General features: G+C 31.2%; 2 protein-coding genes across 4 annotated transcripts; both read right to left on the bottom strand.

Moving 5' to 3' along the window:
* Positions 1–2520: 2520 nt before the first annotated feature.
* Positions 2521–9442, bottom strand: LOC118044677 (protein EXECUTER 2, chloroplastic). Of its 3 annotated transcripts, XM_035053097.2 has the most exons (11): positions 9029–9440; positions 7822–7938; positions 7639–7704; positions 7005–7111; positions 6852–6933; positions 5135–5830; positions 4198–4324; positions 3944–4107; positions 3774–3848; positions 3373–3465; positions 2521–3282 (listed from the first exon to the last, which is right to left on the bottom strand). In XM_035053097.2, the coding sequence occupies exons 1-11, from the start codon at positions 9344–9346 to the stop codon at positions 3181–3183; spliced, it is 1947 nt and encodes a 648-aa protein (XP_034908988.1). In that variant the 5' UTR covers positions 9347–9440; the 3' UTR covers positions 2521–3180. The 3 variants fall into 3 exon arrangements, with proteins under 3 accessions (XP_034908988.1, XP_034908989.1, XP_073259757.1); XM_073403656.1 differs by lacking the exon at positions 2521–3282 and having other exon boundaries at positions 3762–3848; positions 9029–9442; XM_035053098.2 differs by lacking the exons at positions 3774–3848; positions 3944–4107; positions 4198–4324 and having other exon boundaries at positions 9029–9441.
* Positions 9443–12843: 3401 nt separating this feature from the next.
* Positions 12844–16732, bottom strand: LOC118044681 (E3 ubiquitin-protein ligase SIS3). Its single transcript, XM_035053102.2, has 10 exons — positions 16403–16732; positions 16254–16292; positions 15917–15983; positions 15746–15819; positions 15116–15254; positions 14934–15026; positions 14721–14786; positions 14518–14637; positions 13958–14071; positions 12844–13484 (listed from the first exon to the last, which is right to left on the bottom strand). The coding sequence occupies exons 1-10, from the start codon at positions 16429–16431 to the stop codon at positions 13083–13085; spliced, it is 1143 nt and encodes a 380-aa protein (XP_034908993.1). The 5' UTR covers positions 16432–16732; the 3' UTR covers positions 12844–13082.
* Between the last annotated feature and the right edge of the window lie 5113 nt (positions 16733–21845).

Raw genomic sequence — 21845 nt, 5'->3', positions numbered from 1 at the left:
GAGATTCCACGTAAGATATCGCACACGACGATTCCACGTGGACAGGGAGACATAATTTATTTATTATACACACCAGTACGTCAGCCTAATTTAAAAAAAAAAAAAAAAAAGAGTGAGAAAATTCCTTGATTGTGTAATTAAATCTTATTTAATGGGTTAATATTAAAATTAGATATTTTTTTTTCTAACTCAAGTTTATGGAGTTAATTAAAATTAAATTGATTAATTTTATGAGTTTAAATACAATCTTGAAAAAAAACATGACTTGAATTTAAAAAAAAAACTTCAAAATAATAATTGTTTTTTAAAAAAATTATTGTGATAATGACAAATTAAATTGATTTTAGTCTTCCAACGACTTGTGTCACGAATTCTATTGAGTTTAATAACTTTTTTATAAACTATTTTTTTTAATTATATGATAAAAATACAAGTCCACAAAATTGAGCACTAAACTAAAAATAAAAACTTATTTAAGACAATAATAACTTTATAAAACCCAACCAAAAATAAATCGTGCAGTTTATTTCTTAATCATTTCAATATTAAAGGATAAAATTAAGAAAGAAAAAATAAAAACAATTAAAGGATAAAAAAAAAAACATATTCGACCAGTGGATGAACTTGTCAAACTTATAAACTGGGATAACTTGGACTAGTGTCTGTTTGGCACTGCGGTTGAACCTGCTTTTCGAAAAATTTTAAATTTTTTTTTTCGCTAAAATTGAGTGCGGTTTGTACTTTTTGGATCGCTTTGATGTGCTGATATCAAAAATAATTTTTAAAAAATAAAAAAAAAATATTATTGGCATGCTTTTCAGCACGAAAAGCTATTTGAAAAGCAACTTCTACCACACTCCCAAACACCCACACCAAACCTATGAACCGGGTTATGGACTTTAGTGAGATTATAATTTATTATTTTCAAAATTATTTTTTATTTATCTATATGATAACAAAAATAAACTATCACAAAATCAAATATCAACCCAATAATGAAATGTTGAAAAAAAATAATTAAAAAAAAGATTAAACTCATCAAATCTGAAAATTATATCAACTAGCAAAACCTGTGAATATGTCCATAGACTTTATAAAGTTTAATAAATGAATTTTCTTTGAAACTATATTTTTCACATTACGAGGAAAAAAAATATATGAAAAATAGTCAAGTTTAATAAAAAAAAAAAAGAGAGAGAAAAGACACCTCAAAAAATCCATTTTTGGCTTTATAACATTTTTCTTAAACAAAAACAACATTAGAAAAACTGAATGACAAAAACAAATCAAGATATTTAATATCGTAATATGAATTATTTACTTGGTTGTATTTAATGAATTTATTTATTAAAATCAATTCAAAATAAAAATTAATACACATAAGATTTATTGAGTAAAATAAAAAGAATCTCTCAAGATATTTTAATATTTTGGGTCCTACTTTCCCTATACTTTTAAATGCATAAACAAATCTTTGATGATTTATCACCTCTCAATCTCATTAATGTTCGTGTAAGAAATATTTATTTTTCATTAATGTATGTATAAAAAATATTTATCTATTATTAATGATTAAAATACCTAATAAATTATTTAAGTAAATGATTCACACTTTTTTCATTCTCCATATATTTACATACATATTTTTAGAAACTCTTTCTCTCAAATATTATTATACTTTTTTCTATAATATGTGGAAACATCTTCATATCATTATATTTACTTTTCTTTGATACCGCAAGAAAATTCAAGAGTGCTGATTCAATTTATAAGGGTCCTTCTAACAAAACGATTGCTATTTCAATTTATTTTTATTGGAATTTCAAATAAAATAATTAAACTTAATTATATAGTTTAATATTTTATTTTAAACATAAAAATATAATAAATTATTAATTAAATTTAAATAAGGTATAGAATTGAATTTAATACTATAATATTAAATTTGGTTGAGGGCTTTCAATGAAAACTTTTATGTAGGGGACAAAAGGAATGTTCTTCAGCATTTCTTTGAGAGTGGGCTTTCCTTCGGCTGAAGGCATCACTTCTCGCTTTTTTTTTTTTTTTGTCTTTTATATTTTATTACACTTACTTGCTTGTCACGCCCCCAGTAACTGTACGCGTACAAAAACAATCGTGAGAAGAAATTTATACATAATATTTGGATTTTTTTAAATTGAATTCATTTTATAAGGTTTAAAATTAAATTTTAAATGAAATTTAATTTCTAAAAATAAATTAAAAATCAACTCCTCTTATTTACAATTCCAAATAAGAGAAATTTAATATTAAAATTATCGTTTCTAAAATATCTATTCTGCTAATTTTTTTTTAAAAGATCTTTAAAAAATAAAATGAGGATAATGAAAATAATATAAAAATAAAATTATTAAAATTTTATTTCTTGAAATCAATTTATTTATCAATTAAATTCAAATCAAACAATTTTCGCTTTAACACATTTCTTGGTACAATCAATAAACCAATTGGTTCATGAGAATATACTCCAAAAGCCACAAGAAAAGCATCAAATCTCTCTCTCTAAATTATGAGCATTAGTCACACCTTTTTCTTTACAAGGAGTCTACTTTAATACCTAGAATAACAAAAGAAAACCGGCATCATTGTTTGCTTTTTAACTTTTGATACGATGAGAAATCTCAATGCCTTCCTTCCATTGAAAATTGACGTCTTGGGAAATGCGCAGTGATGCTGATGGCTTCATCAGCGACTCTTCATTGGATCAATGCTCTCTCCATTAACAATTCTTTGATACTTTCACAGCATGCTTGAGCCTACGTGCATCAAGCATACCAACCCTTTGAAAAGATTACAATGTCCTTGGAATTGCCATAAAGAAATCCCTTTTAAAGGGTTGCATTATTGTCTGGTAGGGCAAAGAGAGCTGGACACCTGGATCACCATACCAACTCTTCAAAAGTATTTGTCCCTTTCTTCATTGATAGTAAAAAAGCAATATACACCTCAAAGATACAGAAAAAAGGAGAATAATTTATATGTGAAAGGCAAACAGCGAAAACTGCCCCTCACGAGAGATTTTAAAAACTATATGTTCAAATCTTAGGGCTTAGCAATGGGGGAAAAAACTCCATTTCTCACACGTAGCTTACACAGGAACTCTCCCTTCAGACACATTTGACAGATGACAACAAATGTGGTTTAGTCTGGTAGCTTCAACCGGTTAAACAGCACGAGGAAACTTTGTTCTGGAACAACATAAAGGAAACCCAGATCTGCCCCTTTGACGTATGGTCCGATGCCCTGAATGAAGTAATGGAGAGGGATTAAGAAAAACTGCAAGCAACTTCAAGATGAAATGTTAGCAAATATCTTGAAAAGAACTTTTGTTACCCGGCCATTAAGTTGAAGAAATTCACCATCAACCCAATGTGGATTTTTGAAGCCAAATTCTGCTATTCTTCCTTGACCTTTGTAACTTGCCACCTGGATAGAATTTCACAAACAATTGCAGAAACTTTTAACTTTCCTGGCTAAGTTTGTGATATGACAAATAATGTGAGCATCATTCACAAATTCCGAGCCTATAATTGTTCCTATTTCTATAAACAGTTCTCTTCCAAGGAACTGCTTGTTTCAACATTCATATAAAAAAAAAGGTCCTTTTTTTTCTTTCATGATTATCAAAAGGTCCATAACACTGAGTTTAAAGAATTGTCAGAGAAGAAAAAAAATGCAATGGAAAGGAGAACAGCAACAAAGATAAAAAATATGGTCTAGACCTAGCTACATACCACTCCCAGTTCATCTGGATACTTCCCACGGTTGGAATTGCGACTTCCTTTCCCAATTCTGGCACGAAATGTCACCTAAACTTTGTAGTTGGAGAATTAGTTAGTATAAAATTTTACATTACTGCCATATGTGATGGGTATTAACTTCAAGAAACAATAAAATTGCGAACCTGGCCAGCAGGGACATTAAGATCCCCAGTTAGCTTCACAGCCTCAACATACTCAAAGAACTCCACATCTGAGGATTGGTCATCCTCAATATTCCAATGACCATATTTACGCCTCAATTGTACTATCTCAGTCCCATAAGGCCCAAATGCACCAACATATAGGCCTACGATTCAACCATAAGATTATGGCATAATAATATACATCTCTTTTTGCTTAAATAAAAAAATAGAAAACCATGTGTTAAGCAAGTCACCGTCAAATGGATCTAAACTGCTATTAGAAGTTGTAACTCTACTGAAAGTTGTATACTCAGATAAACTGCTTTGCTTCTGTGCCTGACTAACAGCAAGTTTCATGATTTCACGCACATTTCTTGAAACCTAAGAAAAAAAAAATGATCTACCATTTGTCAAACAAAATACAGCAATGTAATCAAGTAGATTGTCTACAGTTAAGATCAGAGATGTTCAAAAAGTTAGTATGCCTATATTATCAACTAGGTAGGAATTTAACCCAAGACAATAGCATCCACGTTCAGCATTAAGGAAAAAAGAAAAGCAAAAAATATTCGGAATGACAATTCTGATGCAGAAACAATAAGTAAAAAATGTGACCATTGTCACAGTAAAGTTTTTCATGTAAATTTATGGAAAAGGAGAGGTTTTCTTCTGGCGCTATTGCAAAATGTAAATAAAAATCAATAGTCCACTAACTTGAACAGGGTGTTTTTCTCCTAAAAAAGGATAACAGGCAGATTTGTCCTTACAGTTTGTGTCAGGTTCAACTTAGGTCCCTGAAAAAAATTGTCAGGGCTTGTCAAAATATTCAATACAAATGAATGGAAGTTTCCAATGTGGCACACAAGACATTAAAAAATTTGTTTAGACACGGCATCTTACATAACCATGGGGAGGGGTGAGGCAAAATCTAGCATATATCTTTTTGAATGGTTGGGAAAACAGGCATCTAAAAGTTACAAGTACCAAATTTTTACAGTAACATTGCAATGGTTTTTTCCCCAAAGGATTGAAGAGGAAGCCTGATGAAAAATATTGTCCAGTACCCCATAGAAACCAATAATCCTATTTATATCAAGATTGAGTTATATAATAACAATTGGGAGATGTAATGTAAATGGATTATGAAAACTGTCTAAAGATCAAAACCTGAATCTATTGCATTGATCTCACCTTTGAAGAAACTTTGTCTGCACCCCAAAATGCCTTTGCAACATCTGAAGGCATAAGCTCAGAAATACCTTTAGCTGTGATAGCTGCCACTTTCACCTTGGATGCTTTACTTTCTTTACTGCTAGAATCTAGACTTCTTTGAACATGTAGTACAAAAGAATCTCTCTCCATATCTTTAATTTCAGCTGGAAGACGCACATACTCATCCTTGCTTGGAGTATCTTCATTGTTATGTACAACCCCTCCAATAAAAAGCTTCATATCTAAATCTTTTCCATCTTCTGAGGAATCACTACTGCCTTCCAAAGCAACCTCATCAGGCTGAATCTCTTCTAGATCACTGGCATGTTCTTCCGAATTCTCACTAGACCCTGTCTTGTCATCATCTTCTTGCATCAACTGCTTCACAGAATCACTATCCTCCATCACTTCCTCTGTAGTGTTAATGTTCACAACGTTTACTTTTAACCCAGGAATCTTATCTTTGAGAAAATTTATCACACTTTTTATCCCTTCCTCAGTTGCTTCCTCAATATTTATGCTCTTCTCCTCACTCCTCTCTTTCTTAATGCCATTTTCCTGAACATCCACTACAGATGCATTCTTATCTTCAGAAATGGATGGAACCTGTGTAGATTTAGATCGTGAACTCGTAGAGTTTGTTGCACTTCCTTTAGTTCGTTGCAGACATACTACCTGTCAATGAACACAAAGTTGGACAATGGGATATTTCATAAGAAAATCTTAAAGAGAACTGAGATCCAAGAGGAGATATTCTCCACATAGGATAAGCCACATGACTACGAGAACAAAGATTGTTTGAACGAAAACTACATCTCAAGACATCTTCACCCATATAAGATCTTTCTTGTTGAAAATCCTCAGAACTTGTCAAAACATCTGCACCTATAATAAGGTCCTTCTTGAAAATTGTTTTCCTCACAACAGAGTGTATTTTGGACAAATATATGCACAAGATGCATTCATGCATGAAACATCAAAGTCTATGTATATACATACTAACATAAACAACAAAATGAAAGGAAAAATAAAGAACAACAATTGATAATTTTCTTCTAGTTGACGATCATCATAAATTTCTCCATGCCCAGCATCAACACAGGATGGCGCATATCAATAAACTTTAGAGCTGTGCTCCTAAATTCAGTTACATATTAGCAGGCCAATAATCATAAACCAAAGGAAAAAACTTCACTTAATGGCTATAATCCTCCTGGCCATCTAGAGCTGTAATTGCCAGCTCTTTGGAGTTCACAAGCAAAATAAGAGTAAAGAGATTAGCTCAACAGAGAATTGATCGGCCCTGATCAAGAGCATATCATTACAGATCCTAAGGACTACACAGTAATCTGCCACATGCAGACTGTTTACAAGCCCACACACCATAAAGACTCATTCTGTAATCAACACTAGATTACAGAATTTTCTGAACTTAATTACCACGGTAAATTTCAAGCATAACCACTTGACATATGCCTCACAGCACATTCATATTGTAGTTCTGAATTCTGGGCATGTGTAATGTCTTCCCTTACAGGTGAATCAGTATGAGCACGTAAATAAAGTCAGCATCATCCAAAAAATCCCATGACTCTCCACATTGGTAATGCATAATTTTAAGTCAACAAGCTCATGAATTTGATCTGTGGTTAGTGTTTAAATGAGGAACAATCTAAAAGGAGAAATTGTAGCTCACTTGCATAGCATACTTTTCCTCAGCATCTTTGACCACAAAAATCTCAAATAACGGAGTTCCAAGAGATGAATTGACCAACTGCCTGCAGAAAATGATATTTTACCAACAAGCTCCAGTGCATCAAACATTAATCAGGATGACAAATATCCTTACCTTGGAGTATAACTCCGGCCAACAAATCTGCCCACGCCAGGTGTTATGCGAATCAGTCTGCCAAAGGGATCATCAGAATCCGATGAGTAGCCCACCCACCAACCTACCTGTTCACTCAGAGCAGAAAATTTAAATTGACATTGCAAGAAAGAAAATATGAGAAGAATCAAGAAATTCTGAGATCTAAGTTTGTTGGTTGCTACCTACATTAAACAATACATGATCTAATTGGATAGGCTAAATTTACAATCCAAACCAACTCACAAAGGTAAAAGAAATATGAAACCAAAGAGGCAATGTACAAGTCAGGAGACAAAATCTAAGAGCTCCATAATGAAAAGCACTTGGTCCTCACTTGTAGTTGAAGGCTTTAAAAATAAAATCACAGGAAGTCATGCCTCCAAAAGGAACAACTTAAACAAGTTTATCCCCTTTTTAGTTAAATAATGGGGGTGCAACAAAAAAAAAAACATTTCTAATTCTTGTCTAAAAGTGCGATGCTCTGTTCACTATATTTATTGTTCATCCAGGCCAAGAAATGTCAATTCTCAATTTCACTAGAAAATGTAAAGCAGGTGACCTGAAACCGTAAAAATATGACTGGACAATAGATAATTGATGCTAAGGTAATTACCAATCCACTTCCTGTATATTTACACAATTTTGAAGCATCGTGGTATCGTTCTTCCTCTACTGCATTCTGCAGATAACAGACACTTATTATTAAAAACTGAATGTTACGCATGCAAGCCCATACTTCAAGGGACTGTATAAAGTTCTATGAACACAGTTCTAAGGCCCCATATAGAATTCAAACCTTCAATTCAGACATTATATGGGCTATATTATCCTTTGAAGTAGCTTCAGCAATGGCTATTTTCAGCTTTGCAGCCTCTTGAAAGTCTTCATTTTCAATTGCATCCTCCAGTTGAAACTGAAAAGAAGGCATTCAATTAATACAAAAGAACAAGCAATATGGATATGCTAGAACTTCTTGCTTCAATATCTAAGCAGCTAAAACTGAAACTGGATGGATCCAAATTAATTGAGACCATTACCACAGACATATATGCTTAATGTGCAGTTATAATTTATCAGTCATCAAGCATGTAAGCTTACTTCATTATAGAGGAAAACCAGTTCTCTAATTTTCAAAAGTTGATTGGCAATCAACATGTTTTTTGGCAAAGTCAATTACCTGATGGGTATACCAAAACACATTGTTCTAAAAATACACAATACATAATATAAGTCTTAATACTAGCATAGCAATAAATAAATAAAAACCATTTTCTGATTCTGCTATATCCCTCATGTCCTTGATACTCAAAACAGTCATGCTATACAATAACTCTCATATATACCCCCCATCTCTTTTCTTCCAAGAAACAGAAGTATGGAAGAAGTAGCCACCTCCGCATACATGCAGCACATCTCAATCGCATGAAAATAGCACACTTTTCTGAAACAAAAAGGTTTTGCTTTCCTAGGAAAGATTATTCCCTCGTATTTGAAAAAACTTTTTTGCTTCCTGACTGAATAAAGCAAAAGGAACTATATCACGAAAATCTCTCTGGATGACGAACACTCACGCAAAAAAATGGAACCACACAGAATGACAAACTATACAACCTTTCTGTTCACATTTTCCATGCAATTGAACCAGTTGTTATATTGACATGTTTCCTATAATACAGCAGAAGATAATAAATTGAACTGGTACCACCTATGGGACAGTAAAGCACCTCAAGACCAAGCTAGACATATGAAATCCATAGAAACAAAAAGGCACAGAACCAATACCGATCATAAAAGACCAATATTTAATAAATTGAGCAATTAGGCAAACTGATTATCTGCCAAAAAAAAAATCGCAATAAACTAGTTACAATTAAAAATATAAACTTCGTGTTTTCAGCTACAACAAATTAGACCCTTTAACATAATCAGGAATTATGCAGACAACAACAAGAACCCGCCACAAAAACATCCAAAGAAACCTATTAAAAGCTAAAAAGAGGTACCTTGAGAACAGAAGCAAAACTTTCAGCTTGTTCAATCTCAGAAAAATGGCGGTTCCATCTGTTCCAGTCCCACTCCAAAGTATTATTGCTATTATTGCAACGACAGCAGTGCAAATTTGAGCTCTTGCGGGTGGTTTTATTTAGAGAAAAAGAAGAATTCCTGTTGTTGTTGAGAAGAGCAGAAGAGCGGCCCCAACCGAAAAGAAAGCTAAAATTGGTAGACTTGTGGGCTGAGAAATCAATGCAACAAAAGGGTCTTAACTGGGGCACTGTAGTTATCGATTGCCCCATCCCACAGACATTATTTCCCACTATCATCTCTTAATGCTTGAGGGTTTTGAGGTGCTTTGAGAGAGAGAGAGAGAGAGAGAGAGGGAGAGACAAGGGTGTTTTTGGGGAATTAATTGCTGTTGGAATTTGATGATAACTAATTTATAGTTGGGGATAGTTGAGGATAAACCTGTAAGAAAGTGAGAGGAGGCTCACTAGAATATTCAGAGTTTCTTGGTTTATTTATTTATTTATTATTATTATTATTAATTAATATCCAAACTATTTTATATATATTTTAATTAATTTTATAAATTTAAAAATTACTAATTATATAAATCTCTAGTAAATCTCACATTTACTTACATGTATAAGATCTACTGGATCCATTTTAATGTACAGCCTGCCAAATTTTACCATTTTTATTTTTATTTATTCTTAAATTTTAGGGGCTATTATTTTCGTTTATCTATAATTTTTTAGATTCCCCCCGACTTTATTGTGAAATGGTAAAACCAATAATATTTGACGCTTAGAGCCCTTAATAGTAAATAAAAGAGATTTTTAATCCAAGTATAAGTTTAAGTTTCATCATTAACCTTTTAATGAAATGACATGTATCTTCGACTAACTTCATTCTTATAAAATTATTTTAAATCTTGATTTCAGTATTAGAGACAAGGCCTTGTTATTTTTTTCACGAAAACTAATGTTTAGGTGTTGCAAGTAAATTTTCAAACAAGAAAAAAAAAATTTATTACTTGAGTTATATCCTGACTAGGTTAAATATATCTATTTTATTTTAATTAGATAATAATATAATAAATAATAATATTAAATGGACCAAAATTAAATATATAAAAAAATAATCACAATAAATTATGAAAAAAAAACCTTAGGAAATATAAAATTAGGTAAAAAAAAAAAAAGAACAAATAATAGTCTAAATCAACCCATGTTAACATGATTGACATGTAATCTAAGTAATATAAAGTGAGCCAAACTAGGTTGATTTGCTAAATCTACGGTTTACGTCATGAAATTGAAATAATCTAATAGAAAATAAATTGAAGAAAACAACAAAGTTATTTTTTAAAAATAAAACTAATGTAAAAAATGAAATAAAAAAAGTAAAAAAAAAAAAAAAAAAGATGTAAACCTGCATTAACTTTTCAAACTCATGACTTGGGTCATTAGACCAGAAGCACCATATATGAAAAAAAGAAAATCAAACATTGAAGGATGAAATTAAAAAAAAAAAATTCAATTATAAAAAAGGATCCAAAACCAAAAATTAAAATTAAAATATAAAGGATAAAGGATAAAAATAAAAAAAAAATAAAAAATAAATTAGAAGGCAACTACAAAATTTTTATTGAATGGTGAAATTGAAAAGAAAAATTACTTTAATAAAAGGATAAAAAAATTAAAATAATGAGGACTAAATTAAAAAAATATACCATAAATTTAGATTGAACAATGAAATTAAAAAACAATAAAAATTACACAAAAGAATCAAGAAAAAAAATTAAAAACCAAAAGAATGAAAATCAAGCGGAAAAAACAACGATAACAAATTGGTATTAAATGATGAGATCGGGGGAAAAAAAAAACCCTTACAAAAGGGCCACAAAAAAATTAGCAAAAAATAAGAACCAAATTTTAAGAAAAAATAAACCGAGGGGTTGGTTTGAAAATTTAAAGGGCCAAGCATGATAATTAAGGAGGGGAGAGAAAAAAAAATATCATTAATGTCAAACCAGAAATTTGTTGATGACACAACTGGCTTAGTGATTAAGAGGCTACCAAGATGATTTGAACACTATCATAAAAGCCAATATTTGACCATCAAACAATACTACACATGTCATTTGAAGAACATGGCATAACCCACACGCAAACATATACAAAACATGCATTGATCACTTTTTTTTTAATAATATTTATTACAAATTAAAGTACCAATCTTCTTTTTAACCCAATTAATTACAAAAAATAAAATAAAATGAAATGACTAGAGGGTGTTTGGGAGTGTGGTAGCGGTTGCTTTTCAAATAACTTTTCGTGCTGAAAAGCATGCCAATAATATTTTTTTATTTTTTAAAAATTATTTTTGATATCACACACATCAAAACGATTCAAAAAGTACAAACCGCACTCAATTTTAGCAAAGAAAAAAAAATTGAAATTTTCCGAAAAGTAGGTTCAACCTCACTCCCAAACAGGCAATGACTCAAGATGAAAGTTGATGTTTTATTCACCCTAAGGACATCTTAGTAAAATTTTCTTTGCATTTATAATTGAAAACCCAAAATAGCCCTAAACCCCAGTTCACTTTTTTATTTTTATTTTAAAGGGAATTAAATACTTTTATTATACATAAAAAGGAAAAAAGACATCACTAGCCCTAACATCCAAGTAAACTTTTTGTGTTGCTATGGGGCAAATTTATCTTTTTACTATTCTAATTCATAGTGCCATTAAATCTAGAGCTATAGTGATTGATCCTCTTGATTCCACCATTCATTTTAGTTTATTTTGTTATGTGTCATTTTAGAAATATAGATGAGAAAAACAATGTATTTTTTTTTTAATCTTATATATAATCAATTTTACATCCTTGTTATTTGTAGTAAAAAGTATTTAGCAATCATAAAAAGATTATAATTGAATTTAATTACAATAAAGAAAAATCGATTCCAATCAACAATGTTATTGAGTAGATTGAGCTTTCCCCCATTAATTTTCCCCGTTGGAGATTCGAAAGATCATCTTGTTCTTTTATAGAATGAGGACCTCGAAATAGGTCTTGTGATTTGCTCACTAAACCTGGTGGCCAATTAATGAGGTCACCTTTATAAATTGATCATTTTCATCGATTTCATGTTTTTTTTTTTCAATTCATTTTGATTTTTCATTTTAAAAATATAAAAAAAGTTTAAAAGTTAGTAAGCATGATCAACATTAATCAAAGAACCATTTAATTATTTTTTATATTATAGGAATTAATTAATTTGTTTCGATAAATTGCAAAGACTAAATTATAATTAACTTTTCGCAAGGTAAAGCATCCAATTTCACAGTGAACAGTAATTCCTTAGACACAAGTGGAGATAACAAATTTGATGAGGTAATCGTGACTTTGACATCAAAAGAAGCATACAGAAAACTGATGGCCATAAAATAATTTCAATTCCAGTGCTTGCAAATAGCGAGTTGCAGCAACATTGCAGGCTGTGATCAAAGGGATATAGGTCCCAAATCTTTTCTGGTTCGAATCCAAGCATGGGGAGACTTCACAAGTCCAAACAAAATACATAACGCATAATTGTCTGCACTCAAATCAAGTGAGTGGCTGGAAAAATCATTAAAAGGCATTTGAATGATTATGTTATTATGATCTCTTAAACTCAGCAACTTTACTTGAATATTTATACAGTAAGGACCACGCAATATTACTTTTGCCTCAAATAAAATGAAATTTTTCGTTCACCTGGTAGAGAGAGAGATACAACTTTTCAAGGCAAATTCAAGCTCCATTCCCATTAACAAAAAGGCAACAGTTATCATTACGGATTTTTGTGTCCAGAACTCCCCATATGAATTGGTGACAGCATGTAGCAACACAGCAGTTAAGACAGTGAGCATGAACAAATATCATTTAGCTTTTCTCTGTATTATATATAAAACAGCCCAGGGCGTTTTCATTAAAGTGAGATTCAGTGGAACCTAGGTTTTCTCGGCACAGGGTTAATATGTTGTAAATCCAAAAAAAAAAAAATGACTAGTGATGAGTTTGGGTGGACTGACCCCCAAGCGCATGTCCAGCTGATGAAACTGATTCCGTACCCGTTCGTTCCCCAGTTGCCATGTGTGCACTTCCATTCTCAGCAGCTTCCACATCAATATCTGCATCAGTGGGATCCCCAGCATTCCCAGATTGGACAGGCCACAGCAGACCCTGCATTCTCAACAGATAGCTGTGGCTGGAAGGCACAGTTCTCACATATCGGTTGGTTGTTACAGTGGCAGGAGATCTTTCCGAATCAGCACGGAGATTAGATAAGGCACTAAGGTCAAGATTAGGGAAGACTGAGCAGCGACACCGTGGACATTTCACATTCAGTCGAAGCCACTCATCAATACATTCAACATGGAAATTATGTGCACAAGGTAGGCCACGAACCTGCAATATTACTAGTAAGGAACTTTGGTAATTCAAAAGTGTTTTTTATTTTCTTCAAGCCAGATGGCCAGTGTGATTTGTCAACTCTAACATGTAACAAACCCAATCACACAAAGACAACATGAAACAAAATTGTTGGCATGAGTTTAACTACCAGCACTAACCTTCTATTAATATGAAAAAAGTGATAATTTTCCTCATGATCATCTTTATGGTGGTCTAATATGCAGACAAATGTCTTGTGAATAAATTGCTCTGAACTAAAATAGTTGGAATATATTCGTTGGGATTGAAGCACATCATTTTTTCCTTCTGGAGTAGTAAAAAACCTACGGTATACCAGAAGTTCTATCGAAAAACTAAATAAAAACAGTTTTTTAATGCATGGAAGGGCTAGTTCCAACTATTTCTGCAATAGACCTTCTCTAGGGCAAACTTTGGCACATAGAAAGCAGAGTAGTCAAAATATTTACCTCGTTCCCTACATAGAACTCTTCGAGGCAGATGAGACATTCACTGCAGTCAGTTGGAACAGCCTTGAGCCTGAACTTTGGAAGTTCTTGAATGAGCGCCTCCACTGCTTCTCTCTATGAAAAGACAACAGAACCAGAGAGATTATAAACTAACTAAAAGCTATATAAATTTAGAATAATGATACAAGACCAGATTTCATCAAAAAGATTACTGTGAGTTACTGGAATGGACAATGATCATATGAGCCTTAAGTCCAATAATAGAATGCAATGACTTAGACATCCTCCAGAATATATGGAGAGCAAGCAGACACAAAATAGAGTTATAATAACATTTCTTGGGATACCAGCCCATGCTCTTCTCTATTAAGGCTAATCCATGCTGCGATATAATAATTTGGACTACCTTCCATGGCAAATTACAAGAAAAATCTACTACATGTACTTGAAACCTGCTGTTCTGTATTTTCAGGTTATAGAAAACACGAATGTGCATGATGTTGTCCCAATCAAAAAAGAAAATAGGCAATCATAATTCATAGCTATTGACTGGCACTTACCTGAGTGGGAGTCAAATAGAGTCCAGGTTGATATGGAGCAGCATCTTGGCCCATTACTCTCATTTCTTGACCTGCAGCTTCAAACGCCCAATCAGGCACCCGGATCAAATCAACCAATACCTGGATGCATAAGCAGGGTGATTAAAAGAAACCATGACAGTAGTAATAATAAACTTTAGTACTTAAGATGCATGAACCATCACCCCGTATTCTGAAATAGGAATGCCTTGCTGAGCACGTAAGTGGTGTGCTTGTCTTCGTACCCGCCACTAGAAAAGAATATTAAAATGGTCAAGGATAAGAAGGGGCAGGTGAACATAAGAAAGCATCGATGAGCAGAATGTTTTGGTTACTTAGGATAAACAATAGCAGGTAAAGTTAAGGAGAGAAATAGAAGCACAAGGAACTATGATAACCTTTCCAACAGAGATGCAAGCGATACCAATCAGTCCACAGTAGCTGAAAAGCAACCATATAAGAAAACCCCATTTCTGACCTTCTTCTGGTAACTGCAACAAATTAAATACATCACCTCCTGAATTAAGATTGTCTCAAGATGACAATGCTTCCAATTGAGGAATATAAATAAAGAGCTTACACAATCTCTAGCCCTCGTGAACCAGAGTGTGCCAATTATAGTCCAAGCCCAAAGAAATGGATATAGCAGTAGAGAGAGAATTGAAAGAACAACAATTCTTCCACAAAAACGGGCATATCTCTGCTGCCTCCCAAAATCCCTGAAGGAAGTAAAATAGATGAAGAAGAACTTATTCAGCAAGATTAAGCTTACAAAGTGCCTTTTCAAACTTTCAGTAAAAGAACATGTGATAAACTGATGCAAAAGATATTCTCCAACCATACAATTTGACTATATGAAAGGGAAAAAACAAGTTTTCAACAGCAAATGCCTACATTATTAAGAGAATTCACTCGTATGATAACATGATTAAACCAATAAAAAGCAAGCAAAATCTGCAGCTGCTTGATTGCATGTAATATTTAAAAAACTACTAAAAAGAATACTTTTTCAAGAGCACAAAGATAATGTGGGAGTTAAACCCAATATCTTTATTCCAGCAAATTTCTTTCTCAAAACATCTCCAAAATCTTTAAAATAAAACTAGAATACTTGTACATAACGCAGAATTCTCATCAAAAGTAGAAGAGCCCATTATTATAAAAAGAAAGAAAGAATTGATGCCAAGGTGTACAAGATAACAGGCCTTACAATCCCATTCCAGCAGCAAGTCCATTATCTATAAACATCAACAAGCGAAACACAAAAACGGTAGTGTAATCAACCTGACCAACAAACATTAGAAATGAGATATAAAAGAAACTGTTATGTTCACATAATTTGTTGGAACTAGAATAAAGATAGAGGCAGAGGGAGAGCTACCATTATCCATATGTGCAATGGGTATGTACAAATATGATAACGCCTCCAATTGATAGCAACAATGATTCTATGAGTGTCATTGTTAAAGAAAGAACAAACAATTTCTCTTAGAAATCAAACAAAAGGGTATTGTGAAGATATAAAACCAAGAAAAGATAGTAAAAGATTGATGTTAAATTAATCACCAAAAGAAAGCTGCAAGAAGATTAAGAACTTAAAAGTGTAGGCAACAGCATAGAAAAGATTCAAACTTTCTTGAGAATCAAAGAAAGAAAATTAAAACCCTTAAAAAGAGAAAGCCAAAAATCTAAAAATGTATACATAATAACAAGGATACGCACTTGTTGCTAGCATTGACAAGAAGAAGCCATCGTACCTGCAAAACCCAATATTTTCAAGCAAAAACACAAAAATCACTTGAAACAAAAGGGCACCAACACACACACAAATGAAGATAACATGAAGGAAAGATTAATGAGGACAAACCACTTGAAATCGACGCCTCTCATAGCCATAACTAAGACGAAAACCCTAAAAAGAAGAGGTCATTACAAGAAAGAGAGAGAGCAAGTGACTATCTGTATGCGAGTCAGTAGCTAAAAATGAATCGGAATCTTTCATTTAATACTTAAGTTTTATTTAAAAGCAGTTATTACAAGCAACTGAAACTGGTTTAACAGTAGAGAGAAGGAGAGTTTTAAAAAACAGTAGAGAGAGAGGTGATTGAAGTCTGGATTGCGGAAGCAGAGGAGATTGACGGGACGATTTTGGGTCAAGTTAATTGACGGCGTTTGATTTATTTTTTTTCTTTTCTTTTCAAATTAGGTAAAAGACAGGAAGCAGTGATGGAATTTTTCGTTTTTTTATTTTTATTTGTTTTTGTTTTAAATGATTGTTGGGCGGCTGACGGTGGGTTGTGAGCAAGCAAGTGGATGCCACGTAGGTTTGGGTTGATGACGTTTTCAAATTAGGTTAGTTTAGCTAGGTGCTTTGGTCCCTTCCATCATGTTTGTAAGCTCTTGATTTTCAATTTTCAGATCATGTCTAAAATAATTTTGAGGTTCCACAATTAGATTTTATTTAGAATTTAATATTTAAAATAATCCAAAAATAAATTAAAGGTTAATTTTTAATTTTAAAAAAAATAATGTTAAAACTAGTTTTTTAAGTAACTTGAAAGAAATAAGATAAAAATGATGAATATAATATAAAAATTAAAATAAATTGAATTATATCCTTTTTAAATGTAAAAATTCAATTTATTCATCTCGTTTTCATAATTGTGTTGTGCTACGATTTGAATAAAAAATTAAATGTAAAAAAATATTCAGATCATATAAAACTATTTAATATTGTTATAATAGGTTAACTTTAAAATTTCTTGACTTGATTTCTTATATAATTTGAATTTAAAATTAACTTGTATGAGAGTTGCTCTAACAAACCAAACAACCGATACAAAGTATGATTTGACTTTAGAAAAAATCAAGATAACCTTTTTTTACTATTGACGAAGACATATTAGATTAACTCGGGTTTGATGGTGTAACTTGTCAAATTTGTGATTCGAGAGGGTTTAAGAACTTTGTTTTTTAAATTAATTTTACTTAATTATAAGATAAAAAATTTAAACGGTTGTAAAATCAAGCATAAATCAAATGTCAGGATATTTGTTTGAGACTGCGATAACCTTATAGAAAGTAAATTAAAATAAATTATGAAGATAAATTCAAAATTAAGCAAATATTGAGGGATGAAATTAAGTATATAAAGACAAAAATGAAAGGAAAACAAAAGAGAAAAAAATAAGATGAAGAAGGCATTTCCTTTACTGTTCATACAAAGGACTTAATTAATTGTTTGATTATTAAAATCAACTGTCTAAACAAGAACTTAATTAATTGTTTGGTTATTAAAGTTAGCTATGTGGACTTCATTAATTGTTTGATTAGTAAAATCAATTGTTTTGATGAGACTTAAATAAATAATTGGAGATTAAACCCAACTATTTGGATAAGGACCTTAGAAATCAATTATTAAAAGGTTATTTCTGATGAATTTATTTAAGTTACCGTTATTAAGTTGAATATATCTTTGTGTGTGTGTAAATGATCTTCTAATAAAAAAGTTATTATAAAAGTTATGTTTTCTGGGGAGTATCATGTAAATGTTATGCCTTTAGGACAATTTACTATAAATGTTATGTCATTGGAGCAGGATGACATGATTTGATGCTCGAATTAATGGTGATGATTAAAACATGGAATTTAGTTAATCATAACAACAGAGTCATTGTATGAAATTTAATTGACCACAACAACATGATACTATTCAAGTTAGATTTGAATCTTGCCTTAAAATGTCTACTGGTTAGTTTTGTGAGATCAGGCATATCTCTCAAAAACTATTTTGGATCAAGATGAAATTTTACAAGGAGATACCAAATGCATAAAAATATATTTTGGTAAAATTTCAAGTCAATTGGAGTTCGGGAATATTTTATTTAAATTAGTCAAATTTGTTACTTTTTTGGCAAATTTATCGACAAATTATTCTTTTTTGGCTATTTTTAACCTAATCAGTCCAAACCTATAAAAGATTAATTTTGGTCAAAAGAAGGATATTAAATGAGGCTTATTTAGGCCTTAAACTTGGCATGAGCTTGGGCTACAAGGGTCCCTAATATGACTTGAATTCATTGAAGAATTAAAGTCTATACTTTGAAAGGATTACTAGTCCTATATGGACTTGATGTGTTGATATCTAAGGGGATCTTTCTCTTGGGTTTCTTTTTCTTATTCTTAGGTATTCCTCAAATATCAAGGAGACTAAGAGGAGGAAGAAAATTCTAGCAATCAAAACAAACTATCCTAGTTGAATTCTTATACTAAAAGTTTTGGCCCAAACACCACTCAAGAGAGCTTGGAGATTTCGGCTGCATGGATGAATTCTAGTAAGAAGACTTTGTTTTTATTATCCTATTTTATTTATTTAATATTGAATGATTATTATTAATTTGGATTTTTTCTGGCCTATTAAACATTGTTTAGGTGTTTATTTCATTACTAAACTTATGTTCGTTGATTCCTAATTTGGTTCTATTGGCTTGCAATCTAAAAAGGATCCGTTATGGTTATTTAGAGGAGATTATATAATATTTTGGTGATGCAAGTTTCAGCAACTTGGTGATAGTAAACACAAATTTCTTTTTTTTTTTTAATTATTGTTTATGGTAAAACATAATTTCTTTGCAAAGACAAAGATTGTACATCCAACTTATCAAAGATTAACTAGTTTTGTGATATCATTCATGTACTCCAGGTTCTTAGGTACAAGGTTATCTCTGGGTCTAAGTTTATTCCAATACCTTTGACTATTAAGTACAAGGTTACCTATGGGTTAGGGTTCTATCAAACCTCGTTTTTGGCTTTTCAAGTTGTATTTCTACTTTGTTGAGGTTGTTTAACCATGTGATTAAGAGGTTCGTATCGAGACAAGATCATTATATGATATTTAATCGACCACAATGATGAAATTGTTATGTGAAACTTAATGGAATGCAATGGCATGTTCATTATGTTAAATTTAATCGACCACTATGACGGGGTCATTATGTGATATTTAATCAATTGTGATAGAGGAATTATAATGTAAGATTTAATTGATCGTAATGGTTGGCCTCTTACATAACATGTTAAGCTAACCATAATAACGATGGTTATTATATTTTAAAGCACAAGTTATAGGTATTTAAAAAGAATTGATGAATATGGATGATGTAGAATACGAACTACAATTATTGAAATGGAATAACAAAAGTATAATTGAAATGAATACAAGTCATGGCTATTAAAATACCAATGAATGAAAGGTTGATGTGAAATATAAACTATAATTATTGGTTTGGATTAACGAGTATATAGTCAGTGTTAAGGCCTTAAATATGAGCATTGTTTTGGGATTGAAGAATTTCAAGATTTAATGAAAGCATGAGGTATGATTTAGATTAATAAATCCTTATGACCATTGTTTTGGACTAGTAGATCCATAGTGAGAATGAAGCTGGAACTATGATTATTGAGGTGGATTAATGAATCCATAACCAAATTGAAACACATAATTTACTTATAGTACTAGATTAATGAATATGATAATCTTAAAGCAAAAGCCATAATTATGGAGTTGGGTCAAGGAAATTAAAGCTGAGTTAAGGGTTTAAAATTAGGCAAATGGAAAAGGTTATCTTAAGATATAAGCCATAAATATGGAAGTTAATTAATAAATATAAAATTGACATAAACCATGAGTTATGAGAATCGAAAACAATTGAGTAAGGCAATTAACCTAAAAATCAAGGGATGGTGATTTGAAAAGAATGATTGAACACATAGCGATGAGAGTTTAAGATATTTATTATGGAGATAACTTAATGTGCATAATAAAGAAAAGATTATATTATTGGTTGATGAAAAGAATACAACAATATAGGAAATCCAACATATATTTGATATACTAAAAAAGGTTAATAATGCTATATTTACTTTTAATATTATAGAAAGATTATTGGGAGTAATGGATATGAATGTGCTTACCATATATGTTATGTTTTATGTGTTTTACAAGTACAACTATCATATTTATTTTAACTTTGTACTCCACTTCAAATAACATTTTGGGAACCAATTAATGTCTTGTAGATAATTTTCATATGCACTTAAGCTAGAGAAAACAAACGAGTTGTGATTTGGGTTGCAAGGAAGGGTGACTTTTCCTATACTATGAATGATTTTGTATGTCAAAGATATGTTATAATCTTGTTATTTACTATATAACTCTGTATAATTATGTTTTGATAAACCTGATTTATGGTGATGAACAAAGATGCATTATAAATTATAAGGAATTACAATTGGTATCAGAGCTTATAGTTGTGATTCAATGACTACCTGAACATGATATGTGTGATAAATATATATTGTATAAGATTTTCTCTAGTTAGTTTGTAAGTTTTGGCATATGTATATCAACAATTTTAGGTATAACATTGTATATTCATATGGTGAATATAAAGGAATGCATAAATTGTAAGTTCATCTAGCTCTAAATGTCTGGCTTGTTATTTGCTACGAAGGTTTACTTTATTCGATTGAAGAATTAGACTTAATTTTTATTATTTCAAGTTTTGAGGCATGTTAACAATTTAAAGTGATGGATCCATTATGATTGGATTTAATATTAATTAGACTAAGGGTAACTTATATATACAATAAATGAATTTGATTGCAACTAGTACTTTATGACACTTAAATTGTGCTTAAAGAATTAGTCACGTTCACATGTAGGCTTTGATTTATTTAGTCTATTTTTTTCCCTAAAAATATTCATTTAGATTTTAGCTTAAGTCAATCTGCTTTTTAAGATTACTTTCACATGTCCCTGATGATTTTATAGGCAACATGTTAATTGTAATTTGTTCCATGACAAATGAGTTTAATATATTTTATCAATGGGTTATGAAAGAGTTATCAAGGACAAGAATAAAATCAACTACTATCTTAACATTACCATAAGTTAAAAAGTTAAAACTTTGTATCTGTAAATGTACTTGGCTGACTATACCTTGAGAATAGGAAAAGTATTAACTACTAAGAGGATTTTCATAATTGTTCTTATCATTGACTAACCATATAAAGCTTAAAATTATGAATTGAAGTTGGATTGGTTTTATATCGGTTGACATGACCATCTAAATGGTTTAAGATCCATAATGTACTTAATGATATCATTACTTTGGAAAGTAGAATTTGATTTGTTTTGAATCTTGTCGCAAGTGTAGATTGAGAACAATAGAAAATTAACATTTAAAATTTATTATAAGAAAAATATAGATTTAAGTAAGAAGAGTTTGTGAAGTAAATGGTTCCTCTAG

Source organism: Populus alba, chromosome 12 (genome assembly GCF_005239225.2).
Source record: "Populus alba chromosome 12, ASM523922v2, whole genome shotgun sequence".
Classification (NCBI taxonomy): domain Eukaryota; kingdom Viridiplantae; phylum Streptophyta; class Magnoliopsida; order Malpighiales; family Salicaceae; genus Populus; species Populus alba.
Note: the sequence above shows the minus strand (reverse complement) of the source record. Positions and strands in the feature narration are given on the sequence as shown.